At 48.9% G+C, this 13081-nt stretch overlaps 1 protein-coding gene across 7 annotated transcripts in view; it reads left to right on the top strand.

Moving 5' to 3' along the window:
• Dus2 (dihydrouridine synthase 2) overlaps positions 1-13081 on the top strand; it is a 46525-nt gene that overhangs the window by 32080 nt on the left and 1364 nt on the right. For 4 of the 7 annotated variants that reach the window (XM_074055787.1, XM_074055790.1, XM_074055788.1 and 1 more), the window contains 10 exons: positions 425-490; positions 671-741; positions 2853-2939; positions 4253-4421; positions 6469-6590; positions 8021-8170; positions 9226-9313; positions 10204-10277; positions 10499-10732; positions 12254-12319. In XM_074055787.1, coding sequence (XP_073911888.1) covers positions 425-490; positions 671-741; positions 2853-2939; positions 4253-4421; positions 6469-6590; positions 8021-8170; positions 9226-9313; positions 10204-10277; positions 10499-10732; positions 12254-12319 — 1127 coding nt within the window. Of the gene's footprint in view, positions 1-424; positions 491-670; positions 742-2852; positions 2940-4252; positions 4422-6468; positions 6591-8020; positions 8171-9225; positions 9314-9761; positions 9893-10203; positions 10278-10498; positions 11034-12253; positions 12320-13081 lie in introns of those variants that run through there. The other 3 variants (XM_020171139.2, XM_074055789.1, XM_074055791.1) reach the window with 3 other exon arrangements.

Below are 13081 nucleotides of genomic sequence, written 5' to 3'. Positions count from 1 at the left end.
GTCTGTGTTTCTTGAGCTCTCCAGTTAATTCCGATGTTTGCCTGGCAAAAAAAAAAAAAAAAAGAAAAGAAAAGAAAAAAAAATCACTGTGTTCTACACAGGAATGCATGAATGCATGCAGATCCATTCACTCACTCATTCACTCATTGTGTTTAAGAAATACTCACACACACACACACACACACATATCCCACTATGTGCCAGGCAGGGGATTGGTGGGGCTGGGGCTCTAGCATAGAATAAAGGCAGATTCCTTGCCTTGTGGAGCTTACATGTATATATACAGCAGATTTACCTATGTGATTGTATATATACAAACTGACCATGCCACTGGAATGCACAGGTCTGTAGCAGTGTTAATTAGTATACCAGTGTGGTGGCTTTTCCAGAAGAGGTAGGTGTTCCTGTGTGCTCTTCTTTGCAGATACTCAGCACACTTGTTAAAGGGACGCATAGACCTGTGACCTGCAAGATCCGCATCTTGCCATCGGTAAGGATAGTGTTATGTTTGGAGGTCCCATCTGTTTGGTGATGTTGGATTTGGGGGTGTGAATAATTTATGAGGCACTGTATTAGGTTTGGTGGAGGGGAGGGGAACTGAGCCCACTTAAGAAGCTGGCATCTGCTCTCCTTGGGCTTTATAACCACCCTGTGCTATTTTCTTCCTTAGCTAGAAGATACCCTGAGCCTCGTGAAGCGGATAGAAAGGACTGGCATTGCTGCCATCGCAGTTCATGGGAGGTAAGTGGTTGCCTTTCTAGTGACTGACTGGTAGGGAGATTTATCAGCCATCTTCATGATCCTTCACCAGCCCCTAGGCAACAACTAGCTTCTCCTGTGTATTTAGCCTACTTCTATCTAGCTCTTTGACATCCTGAGTCAAGAGGACATGTAAGCCCTACATGGGCTTGTGTTTGTTTGTGTTTCATCCATTGAACACCTACTGGTGGTAGGCACTGCTCCAAGTTTAGAAACACAAGAGGAAGGACAATCTGCAGGACATGTAAGGGGTAGAGGTGCACCAACTCTCTGAAAATTATGCAGTCAGAAAATGGAGTTTTCACTCTGAATCTTATTCATTCTCCCTCTCCTTCTTTCCCGCTCCCTCTCTCTCTCTCTTTTTCTGTGGTACTGGGGGTTTAACCCAGGACCTCATGCTTGCTAGGCAAGCACTTCTTTTCTCTTTTTTCTTCTATATAGGGTCTGCTATATAGTTCAGGCTGGCTTTGAACTCATGATCCTCCTGTCTCAGCCTCCAAGTGCTGAGATTATAGGCATGAACTACCATGACTGGCTGAGTTTTGTTTCCTTTCCACTTTAGTGACCAATGCCTTCTCTCTTTAATGACCCCAGGTAGATGGCTGTACTTTTTTTTTTTGCGGTACTGGGGTTTGAACTCAGGGCCTACACCTTGGAAATTTAGATAATTCTTGGAAATTTAGATAATTTCTGCTTTCTGCTTTATAGGGTTGTTGTGAAGCTTTTAGGAGATTGTGAACCTTTTTTTTTTGCAGTACTGGGGTTTGACCTCAGGGCTTTCATTTTGAGCCACTCTACCACCCCTATTTTTGTGAAGGTTTTTTTGAGATAGGGTCTCGCGGGCTTTGAATCATGATCCTCCTGATCTTTGCTTCCTGAGTAGCTAGGAATTACAGGTGTGAGCCACTGATGCCCAGTTGAGATTGTGAATTTAAAGCCTTGCATATAGTATTGTCTTAATAAAGGAAGCTGTTACTTTTACCAGAAATTGGAGGCACAAGGAAGACAGATTTGGGTGAATTTAAGGAAAGACTTTTTCAGCCAGGCATATGTGACTCACTCCTGTAATCTTACCTACTCAGGAGGCAGAAATCAGGAGGATTGAGGTTTGAGGTCAACCCAGGAAAATAGTTAGTTACACTCTATCTTGAAAATATCCGACACAAGAAAGGATTGGTGGAGTGACTCAAGTGGTAGAGTGCCTGGCGCCTAGAAAGTGTGAGGCCCCGAGTCCAAACCCAAGTACCACACACACACAAAAAGGAAGGACTTTCTGACTATCAGAGATGCTGAGGATGATCTAAAACTGGTTGCTAGGGACATAGGGAGGTAGAGGCAGAAACTGGGTTGACAGAGCTTGAAGAATATAGCACAGAGGCCATACTCAGACTGACTTACCTGTACTGCTTGTCTCTGAGCATAGTTGAGATCAGGTGTTGCCTTATTGTCCCTGAGATTTGCTCACACATGCACAAAAACTTCTTATAGTTGACCTTGGAAGAAGGGACTATCCTGCTTCCCCTGTGGCTTGTTGTGACAGCCATGGTCTATGGCCTGCCCTTGCTGCTCTGGGTGTGGGGCCTACTCTGTGTCAGGTGTTTCTCCCCAGGATCAGCTGTGCAACTTGGCCTTGACCCAGGCAGCTGTGTGGGAGTGGCTAGTCTGAGCAGTAGCAGCTGTCTCTAGGCCCTTGGGGAGGGTAGGACTGGGACAGTAGGGACAGCATTCTTATGGCACCATATCGCATTTCTGGCAGAGGCAAGGGGAAGTCAGGGAAAAGCTGGGTGACCTTGGGAGCCAGGCAGCCCACATTGGTCCCCTGTAGCTGTGTCTCTTTGGCAGTCTCCTGAGAGCTAGACTTGCTTTCTCAGCATGGACCTATGCTGTCCCTGCTCCTCAGGACAGAGTTCTTCCCCAGAGGTCAGGGAGATCACCTCCTACAACCTGTCCCGGATGGCCACATGGCTGTCTGACCTTCTAGAGATCCAGTAGGGAAGACGGTAGGATTTGACTAAGGTAACTCTGTGTGAGCAATGATACTGCCCTTGGCCCTCAGCCCTCAGTCCTATTTCTTTCTTTTTTTAATCTCCAAGGAAGCGGGAGGAGCGACCTCAGCATCCTGTCAGCTGTGAAGTCATCAAAACCATTTCTGAAGCCCTCTCTATTCCTGTCATAGCAAAGTAAGCTTCCTTTTTTCTCATTTACACTTTTACATCCCACTTCATTAAAAAAGGGCTTGAGCTGGCATACAAAAATGGTATGACAGAACATTCAAAAAAAGACTTAAAAAAGGTGGGGAAAAAAATGAAGTTGAGAATGAGCCTAAAAGTGCCTGCCATGTAACTCAGGTTGTTTGGTCTCTGATGAGAGGCTTATGTAGGTGTGTGGGGGCAGGGCCCAGGACACTTTACTGGATGGGGCTGAAGGTGAGAGTGTTTAGGGACAGGGAGAGGGGAAGGTGGCAACTGACACAGGTCCAGGCCAAGGGGATGTCACACATGGAACTTAGCTGTGCAGGGTGCAGAGGGCCATGTGAGTTGTCCCAAGCCAGAGCTCATAGCACTATCACTCAGAAAACATAAGGCTGGTCACAGAAGTCCAGATAAGCATTCTGGGCAGCTACAGGACTAGGAATGAGGTATGAGTTCTGACCAAAGGCTTAGTAGTAAGACCACATCCAGCTGCCATGGGGAATCTGGGTGTAGGCCAACTGGGAGTATAGCTCAGCCTTGTACCTTAAGATGGCACAGAGTCTCAGGGAGCCTGTGAGGTTGGGACTAGGTAAACCAAAGGCATGCCTGATTGGTGAGACGGAGGAATTAAGGGCAGAGGTGGTAACCAGGCGCACTGTGTCCCTTGGGCAAGAAAGTTTAGGGGTGGCTTAGTGAGAATAGGGCTACTTGAGACCCTTGTTCCTGTTGTTTCTGCTGGATCCTCTCCTGCATGGTAGTCTCTGGACTGAGACTGCCACCTGACTGCTGATGAAACTGATGAGAACAGAATAGTTTCTGAGAGGGTCCTTAGAACAGCAGGGTGGAGGGAAGGGAGTTATGACCAAATTGGCTCTCTTCCCTTCCTCTCATGATCACCAGTGTGTCCCCCTCTCCAGGGTTTTGACCTAGTAATAATAGAGGGCATACAGAATACTTCTCAGCTTGAGGGTTTTCTTGTAGCCCCAGGACCCCAGTTTTAGGCCCATATCTAAAGATGGTTTTAGTCACTGTTTCAGATGAGGGAAAAGAAAGTAAGATTTCTGGAATACCTGTTAAGTGCCAGGCATTGTTCAGGCTGCTTTTGCATAAATTATCTTACTTAGTGCTCTAACTTCTTATTAGGGTATGCATTATAATCTACTCTGCTGAAGCTCTGAAAGCTGAAGGGACTTGGCCAAAGCCATGCTATTAATGAGTGGCAGATATGGGAGTTGCTTTTTTCTGAAAATGCTGGTAGGTTTCATGATAGGGACACCTCCAATACTCTTGCTGATTTTCAGTGGTGGATCTCACGACCATATCCAGAAGCATTTGGACATAGAAGACTTTCGACAAGCCACAGCTGCCTCTTCAGTGATGGTGGCCCGAGCAGCTATGTGGAACCCATCTATCTTCCTCAAGGATGGTCTGCGGCCCCTGGAGGAGGTCATGCAGAAGTACATCAGATATGTATGTCTCTGTACTTTTTCAGAACTACCATTTCTCACTATCTACTATATTCCTACAGAGAGCGTTTTCGGAGGTCCTGAGCTACCAGCAGCCTCCATTGTTCCTTCCCTTTTCTTTTGAGCTCTTATACTGTAGCATTGGGTATCCCTGGCTACCATAAAAGAGATGATGCTAGGATGTATGCCCCTCCCATACCTTCTAAAGCTTCCAGAGGTATGGAGATCATGGTCAGGACGTGGATTCAGGATGCTGCTGAGTCTCCAAACACATGATATCATTCTCACTCTCCTTCATACCCCACATGTACACACTGAATGTACATGGACAATGTCACCGAAGACAGACATGCCTATAAATTGGCACAGTTGCAGCCACAGCCAGGAGGAACCATTGTAGCTATTGTTGGGGACAGATTATCTCCATTAAGACTTTCCATCTGATTTGACTCATCTGTCAAAATCACTTCTGAAACTTTTCTGTTGCTAGTTTCCAGAAGGCTTTGCTATGAATTAGGGAATATCTTAACTTTATCCCTCTCCTTAAAGAATAGGTTTTTCAAAAGCAGTTTCTTCTTACTGGGAAGCTTAAAATGCCAGGGGCATTTCCCTGCAAAGGGATTTTTTTTTTTTTTTTGACAAGTTCACCTGTCCTATCTCTTTGGCACAATCCTGGGAGTCTGGGATTCTATTATCAGCTGTGCACGGATATGGGCAGAGACAGTGAGTGGTCCTCAAATTCTTGAGTGAGTTGGGCCTGAGTAGGAGGTGTAGCCCTCTCACCCAGAGCAGACTTCCACCTTCCTTTTCCGTCCTAGGGCTCACCCCTGCCTGGAACTGCCTGTGTCCTCTGTAAGTCGTGGCCATGCCTGGACAGTTGTGTATGCCATGGCATGTGAGTCTTCCCAAGTGTCTGCAGGCTGGGGATGGTAGCAGGCTCCGAGACCTCTGTCCTGTTCTTGGCAGCTTCTGTGTCTCCCCTTCCCAGTGCTGCAGCCCTCATTCCTTTGGCTCTGGGTATCCTGTTGGGCAGGTTGGTGACCATCAGTTCTTCAGCAGCCTGGGTCAGCTAGAAGCAAGGGACTTTGCTCAACCCAAATCAGCTGTCCAGTTCTTTTGGCCAGCTGGCAAGTGTGTGGCAGAGAAGACATGTTCAGCTGAGCCTGCTCACTGGGTAAAAGGTGATGTTATCACTCCTGCTCAGCAGTCCCTTGGCAGCTTTCAAGAGGGTGGTGTTGTCAAGGAGAAAGGGAGTGGCCTTAATGCATCGGCAGAGCTGCTCTGGTATAGCCAGGTACCTTCTGGCCCAAATAAACCAAATCATTGTTCTGCCTCCACTGGGGATTACCACTTATTCTGTTTTGTTTTGAGCATATCACGGTACCAGACATAGGCCCAGGTGGAGATTCTAGAACAATGTAGCAGGGTGATGGAAGGGAGGAAGTTCTGAGCAGTCGTCTTGCCTCCCTGAGCCTCACTTCTCAGGCTGTGGAGTGGGGTAATAGCTGTACCTTTCATTTGTATCAATACACGAAATGACAGGTAAAATATGCAAACATGCTTAGTAGATGGAGCTGTTCTGTACTTATGTGGAGGAAGTTGGAGAGAGCCTAATCAAGATGTGGGAAGGGTAGGTGCTCACATGGTGATAAGGTATAGAAAAATCTTACCCCTGCCCTGGGGCTGGACCTGTCATGCCAGAATTTGGTGTGTATCCCCTCCTTGCTCCAGAATATGCTCAGCAGTAGGTTCACTGTAGTAGCCTGTGTTGGCTAAAGCAGGAGGGGGTTCTCTGCACTGCTGGTCCTTGGAAAGGCTATCTAGGCCACAGGCTGTACTCCTTGTAGGCCTCAGCAGTGACCCTCAAGCTTTGTACCACTTGCTGGAGTTGTTCATGGCAGTGTAGAGGTGGCTCTTATATGGGGTTGCATTGCCTCAGCTATAAGCACACCTCTGATGCCTGCTTGGAGCCCCTTTCCCTGCAAACAGAGCCTAGCTCAGGCCTTAGCGCTTGCTGACTGCAGGTGGGGTCATGCCACTTCTCCCCTCAGGCAGTGCAGTATGACAACCACTACACCAACACCAAGTACTGCTTGTGCCAGATGCTGCGGGAACAGTTGGAGTCACCCCAGGGAAGGTTGCTCCATGCCGCCCAGTCTTCTCAGGAAATTTGGTAAGAGGGGCAATGGACTGTACTTCTTTTCTTGCAGACGTTGCTCACGCTTGACCTTTAGCCCTAGGGTGACTCTGCTGGGGTAAAGGGGGGTGTCAGGGACACAGTTTCTGGATGTGGATATGTAGGAGTGTGGTGGTTGTACAGATTTGCCTCACAGAAGAGGTACTTTGAAAGCTTTGAGATCAGTCCATACTTGAATCTCAGCAGCAGAGTTTTGGGAACGAGGGCACTAGTAGGGTGGAGGAATACAAAGGATAGGTTTGAGAATTCCTGAAGAAGGGACTTTTCCATTAATGGGTCTTTCACATGCCAGACCAACAAGACCAATAGTCAGGAAAGGCAGGGCTGTAGAATGACATTCCTGGCCTGTACCCACACCCATCACACTGCAGTCTGAGAGACTACCCCTTGGTCCTCTAGATTTGGCCCAGCTCCAGTACAGGCAGTTGACACTGGAGCATAACTTAGTCTAGTCCTGCCTCCTGCAGCTTCCTGTCTACCTGTCTGCTTCTGTAGCTGCACATCTTTTTTTTTCTCGCGGTACTGGGGTTTGAACTTAGGGACTATACCTTGAGCCACTCCACTAGCCCTTTTTTGTGATGAGTTTTTTCCAGATAGGGTCTTGGAACTATTTGCCTGGGCTGGCTTAGAACCAAGATCCTCCTGAGTAGCTAGGATTATAGGTATGAGCCACTGGTGCCCAGCTAGCTCCACACCTTTGCTCCTACTGGGTCCTCTGCCTGGAAGTCCTCTCCCCTTCATATTGGCTGTCTGTATCTACTCACCTCCAAGGCAACTTTCTGAACCACACTTACCCTCAGAAATCCATCTGCTGGTAGGGATGGGTCTTCCAGCCCTCAAGATACTTTCTAGAAGGAAAAGCCCTGCCAGAACCTTCCTCCCACCCATGGCCTGTGTTGTTGGTTATGTCTCTACTTCATATAACTTAAGCAGTTGGACTTTGGTATCTTTTGAACTACAGAAGACAGTATAATTCTGTAGCTTTGGTTGTTCCTCAGTTCAGGATAGGCCCATGGTAACTGTGACAGCTGTCTTCCTTCTATGTGCCCACATGAGGATGAGGCTACCCACATTCCATCATAGGTCAGCATAGGTTAACTCAGTTATGACTGGCTGGGGACACCCACCTGTGTAGTCATCCTTGGGAGAGAGCTGAAGGTGGTAGGGTGACCTCTAAAACCTTTTCTACCCAGCTCAGCCTCCAATGTCCATGTTCAGGGGTTCACATTCAGTCTTCAGTTTCCAGTCCAGGTTGATTCCAGGACACACCTTCTGCTGGCTAGACCCTGGTAGAGTTTTTGTGTACATGATATGGGAATTTCTCTGTAGTGGGGCCTTGGGTTCCTATAGTACCCTGGATGCTGCTCCACTAAGGTGCCTGCACTGCTCTGCTTCTTCCTCCATAGTGAGGCATTTGGCCTTGGTGTCTTTTATGAAGAGACCACACGGGAGCTAGATGCCCGGCGGGCTGACCTCTTGGCCAGGACTCCAGAGGAGGTGGGGGAATCAGCTGAAGACATCTCTGGTGTCATTAAGATGGCAGTCAAGTTTGACCGGTAGGTTTCCAGCTTGGCCTTAGTGTGGGCTACTATGTTGTGTCCTTGGGATTTGACTGGGCTAGTAAGCTGGCTGCTAAATGTGATTAATGTCAAGCTTAGGGACCACAGGTCTCCTTGGTTTGGATACTTAGTCCTAATTTTGAGCATCACAAAGAAGGTACCTCCCAGGCAGCACTGTTGGGAGTGTACATGTTGTTCCCAGGAGTGACCAAACTCCCCTTTTTCCCTCTTACAACTTCGGGTATGTGTGGAGAAGCTTATCTCCTTTTTCTGAAAGTCTGTGCTTTTCCCCTGGAATTCTCCAACAGTTAGAGGAGACTTACTCTCATTTGGCTCTGTACCCCTCCCCATACCCACTGCCTTCCACCAGCCCAGTGGTGCCTCCTCCAGAGAGAAGTAGCCTCAGGCTGATTCTTGCATCAGACTGTGACTCAGCTTTGAGTGGTGCCCTCATCCTTATCCTCTGCCATCTGGATCTGAGCCTTTCTCCAGTCCCCTTGTCTGGCACAGACTTGGGTGTGGTTGGGAGGACAGCTGTTTGGCAGTTAGAGGTAGCTTCCAATAGAAGTTGGAATGTGTCCTTCCCACTTTCTCACAGACTGACTCTGAAGCCATACTTCATTATGTCCATAACAGCAGATGACCCTGACACTTGGCAGACGGAATCAAAGTGGGTATTGAACTAAATCCCTGAGGCCACTGTATGGCCATCCACATTCCCCCTTTCCACCTACTCCCCTTGATCCTGTCTTGAGAGGCGAACTGAAACTTCCTGGCGTTGAAGACTGTTTTCCAGGCTGGAGCTCAGAGAGCTGGGAGTTCACTTTACTTTACTTTCCCAATTTCCAAAGGGTGCAAAATCCCATCTTCCCTTTAGGTAGAACCTAGGCTCCAACTGCTGGTAGGACAGGAAGGGCAGTCCAGAGGAGTAGGCACTGGAGTCTTGAGGCAACAGCTGGTATCTCAGTTTCTGCAGCTACTACTAGTTGCTGAGTATGGCCCTTGCTAAGGGAGGGAGTTGAAATGGTGAGTGCTTCCACTTCTTTCCCTAGGAGAGCATACCCACCCCAAATCACCCCCAAGATGTGCCTGCTAGAGTGGTGCCGGAGGGAGAAGTTGGCACAGCCCGTGTATGAAACGGTGAGTTTCTGCCTGTGGCCTGCCCTGCAGCCAGCCACAGTGCTCTTCTCATTGGTGCCATCACCCCAGCAGACCTATTGCTTATACCCTTAGTTCCAAGATGCTTGGCTAGAATCTGGCCTTGCCCTCCATGGGTTGTGCAGAAGTTGCTGGTGGCGGGGTCAATTGCTGATAGCCCCTTCCTTCTGACCTTAGCAGGCATGTCTTTGGATGTGGCCTCAGCCAAAGGGGCACAGAATTATGCCCCAGAGATGGGGCCCCTGGGATGGAAACCTTGATATAGTCTTGCTTTACTTCCTTTGGTTCCTAAGGCCGTACTTTGTTCAGGCTGCTCTGTCTCTTCTGGACTGACTTTCTGGCCTCTAGGCTTATATTTCTGGGTCTGGTGTCCCCCTCTGCTAGAGTGACTTTTGGAGAACAAATCTAACCTCAGTTTCCTTTGTCCAAGTTATCAGCTTCCCAGTGCTGTGAGATCAAGCCCTATCTCCTCAGCATAAAGCACAGGTGCCCTCACATGCTGCTTCAGGTCTCTTCCACTCAGCTCTCTGCTCCAGCCCTATCACCTGGTCCCTCTGCCAGGTGCGTCTTCTCTGCCCCTACCCTTTGTCCTCTGTCATTACTTTGCCATCTGGTGAATTCCTCCTCATTTTGGGGGACCTGGCCCATCTAGATGTCAGTAGGAGGAGACCCCATAGACATGTGCACATGTCTAATATCCTCAACAGAACTCCAGATACGCTTGATGTCATTGTCAGGTGCTTTTGCATGGGAGGAGCATGTGAGCAGGCAGCCTTCATTTGACTTAGGTTGAAAGTACTTCCCTCAATCTGCCACTGATGTGATGAGGCAGATGGGTAGCCAGTCCTATTTCCTCTGTTCCTCTGCACCAGGTTCAACGACCTCTAGATCGCCTGTTCTGCTCTGTTGTCACTGTTGCAGACAAAAAGTACCAGTCCACTTTGTGGTGAGTTCCTCATTAGAGGGCATGAGGCTTGGGGTTGAGGACCTAAATCCAGTATTGGCCTGGGAGTTGGTTAATGGTGTATGTGGGCATTGATGTCCCTGGATATGACCTCTTACTCAGTTTTGTCAGAACCTGTGCCAAGGGTGTGTAGAGTCAGGCCTCCAGCCTCTAGTCCTACTACCTGCTCCCTTGCCTCATTGCCCTATGCTTTGTCTGCCTAGGGACAAGTCCAAGAAACTGGCAGAGCAGACTGCAGCCATCGTCTGTCTGCGGAGCCAGGGCCTCCCTGAGGGTCGGCTGAGTGAGGAGAGCTCTTCCTTGCACAAGCGCAAATGGGAGGCCCCTGACCAAGACCCTGGAGGTCCCAGAGCTCAGGAGCCAGCACTGCCTGGAGAGCTATGCAAGAAGCCCTTTGTGGTCTTGAGAAATAGTGAAGAGAGCTCCCTGGAAGGCCGGTAACCATTGTCCCTGCCTTGGTCACCCCCTCCATGGGCCTAGCTGTGGGTGCCAGAGTAAAAACCAGATGCCACTGGAAAATTTGTTCCTGCCTTGCAGGAGTTAGAAGTCCAGGCCCAGGTTGTCAGCCTGGAGTACTGGCCAAGGAGTACCCAGGGTGATCCCATTTCTCCTGGAGAGTCTGAGTGTCCAGGGCCAAGTTCCCAGTGACCTGAGTATTTTCTTTGAAAATGAGCTTTTCATGTGGTCCCTCTCCAACTTGACATTGGTACAGTGCAATAAAGACACCTTTACCCTCTACCCAAGGCTGTCTATTTCAGTCTTGGGCATCTTTAACAAAGAATTGTGTTCTGGCATAATTATTCTACTCCCACCCTCTGTGCAGAGCTGGAGATACCCCAAGCATGTCTCCTGCTCATTCTTACGGATCTGGTGGTAGTGGGGGACAGGCTATCACCATTCAGGCTCATTGGTCTTTGAACTCGGAAAGTCCAATAAACCTGAGGCACTAGGCATCATATGGAATCTGAGGGAAGGACTAACCCAGGAAGGGACGAGCCTAGTGGGGTTGGGGTAGGAGGGTTGGCTTGACCCCCAGACACTTCTTTAAGCCTGACAGGTGGCTGAAACTCAGACCTGATGAAGGGCTTGCTCTGTGTAGCGGCCACTGCAGGCTACTGATGATAGCAATTTGGCTATTGTAATTCATAGGTCAGACCTCCCCACACCTTCCATTCCACTTGGGGCAGAAGGAAGTGGCAGAGTCTTTAATTTCCTCCTGGCAGTGAGAAGCAAACAAAGGCTACCACAACATCTCACCGGGGCCTCCCCCGCTTACTGGGAGGGGCGGTCTGACCAAAGGTCCCTGCCCTGCCCTGCCCCCCACTGCTTCCTCTACTGTAAACATGCTGAGGTGTCCTCCCTTTGGCAGGCTTTATGGGGATAGGATTCCCCTTTGGCTAAGCCCATCTTCCCCATATCTCTCCTGGGTCAAGCCTCATGGCTCTGTAGCAACCCAGTCCAGGGGTCAGGCTCCTGTGTCAGTCAGCAGCCCTTGGCCCTGCTGGTGTCTCAGTCAAGGGTTTGGTGAGTGAGCCTTTGCCTTTGTCGTGGTGCTGCCCCTCCCTGCCACCCACACTTGCTCTTCTCTGTGCTGGTTAAGGCTACCATACTCTACACTCAGAATTGCTTCCCAGAGTCCCTTGCCTTTTGACCTCAGGCAACTCACTTCTAACCCTCTCTGCCCCAGGGGCCCTCCTTTTGAGCATGGAATCAGCTGTCCTCTGCATGAGGCTGGCTGGAGGATAACAGATTAGCCCTATGATGGGGCATTACTCCATGCTAAGGCTGCCCCAACTAGCTTCCTATGTTATCAGAGAAGGGGCCCCACCCAGGAAGAAGACAGTCTTGGTCTAGTCTCAGCCACCAAGGTTTAGGCACAATTTCTTTCTTTTTTTTCTCTTCCCCCACCCCCAACTTTTATTTTTTAAAACTAAAAACTGTCTTACTCTCCTCATCAGCTTACTTTATACCTCAGTTGGAACTGGGCAGACAAAGACCCCAGAGGATCCCCTAGCTATGATAGGGTAAGGACTCAGGGGGGACCAAGGGCCAAATGTTGAGATCCACCTCCCCAGTGGGACAGAGTGTTGATTTTAGGCCTTTTCTACCAACGTGGTTTTCCTGGGGAAGCCTCTTCCCTGGCAGGGTCAGGTTCATTTCTTCTTTTTTTTCTTTTCTTTTTTTTTTTTTTTAGTACTGGGGCCTTACACATGCTAGGCAGATGCTCTACCACCTGATCCACTCTGCCAGCCCTCAGGTTCATTTCTGGGCTATGGGAAAGACAGGCAAGGGTTAAGATACAGGTTGGAGTGTTGGGGCTTTCAGGGCACTGGGGAGAGGCTCATTCACAGGGGAACTAGGTGAGGAGGAGCTGGTTAGTGTGTGTCCCCTGACTGAGGATGTCTGACAAAGATCCTGGTTGAACATGTTCAAATGAACTCAGTACACCTCAATGGTGTTATCTGTCCTGATCTCAAAGTGACCTGTCCAAGGCCTTGGTCTGACTGAGAGACCCAGTCAGGCCTGAAAACTCCACCACCATTCTTTTTTTTTCAATGCGGTACTGAGGTTTGAACTCGGGGTCTATACCTTGAGCCACTCCACCAGCCTTTTTTAGGTTTTTTTTTTTTAAGATGTGTTTTTTCCAGATAGGGTCTTCCAAACTATTTGCCTGGGCTGGCTTTGAATCATGATCTTCCTGATCTCTGCTTCTTGAATAGCTGCTAGGATTATAGATGTGAACCACTGGCGCCTGGCTAAATTATAATTTTTTGTTTGTTTGTTTT

The sequence above is a fragment of the Castor canadensis genome, chromosome 15, assembly GCF_047511655.1.
Source record: "Castor canadensis chromosome 15, mCasCan1.hap1v2, whole genome shotgun sequence".
NCBI lineage: Eukaryota > Metazoa > Chordata > Mammalia > Rodentia > Castoridae > Castor > Castor canadensis.
The sequence above is the reverse complement of the archived record's forward strand: the minus strand, read 5'-3'. Positions and strand labels throughout refer to the sequence as shown.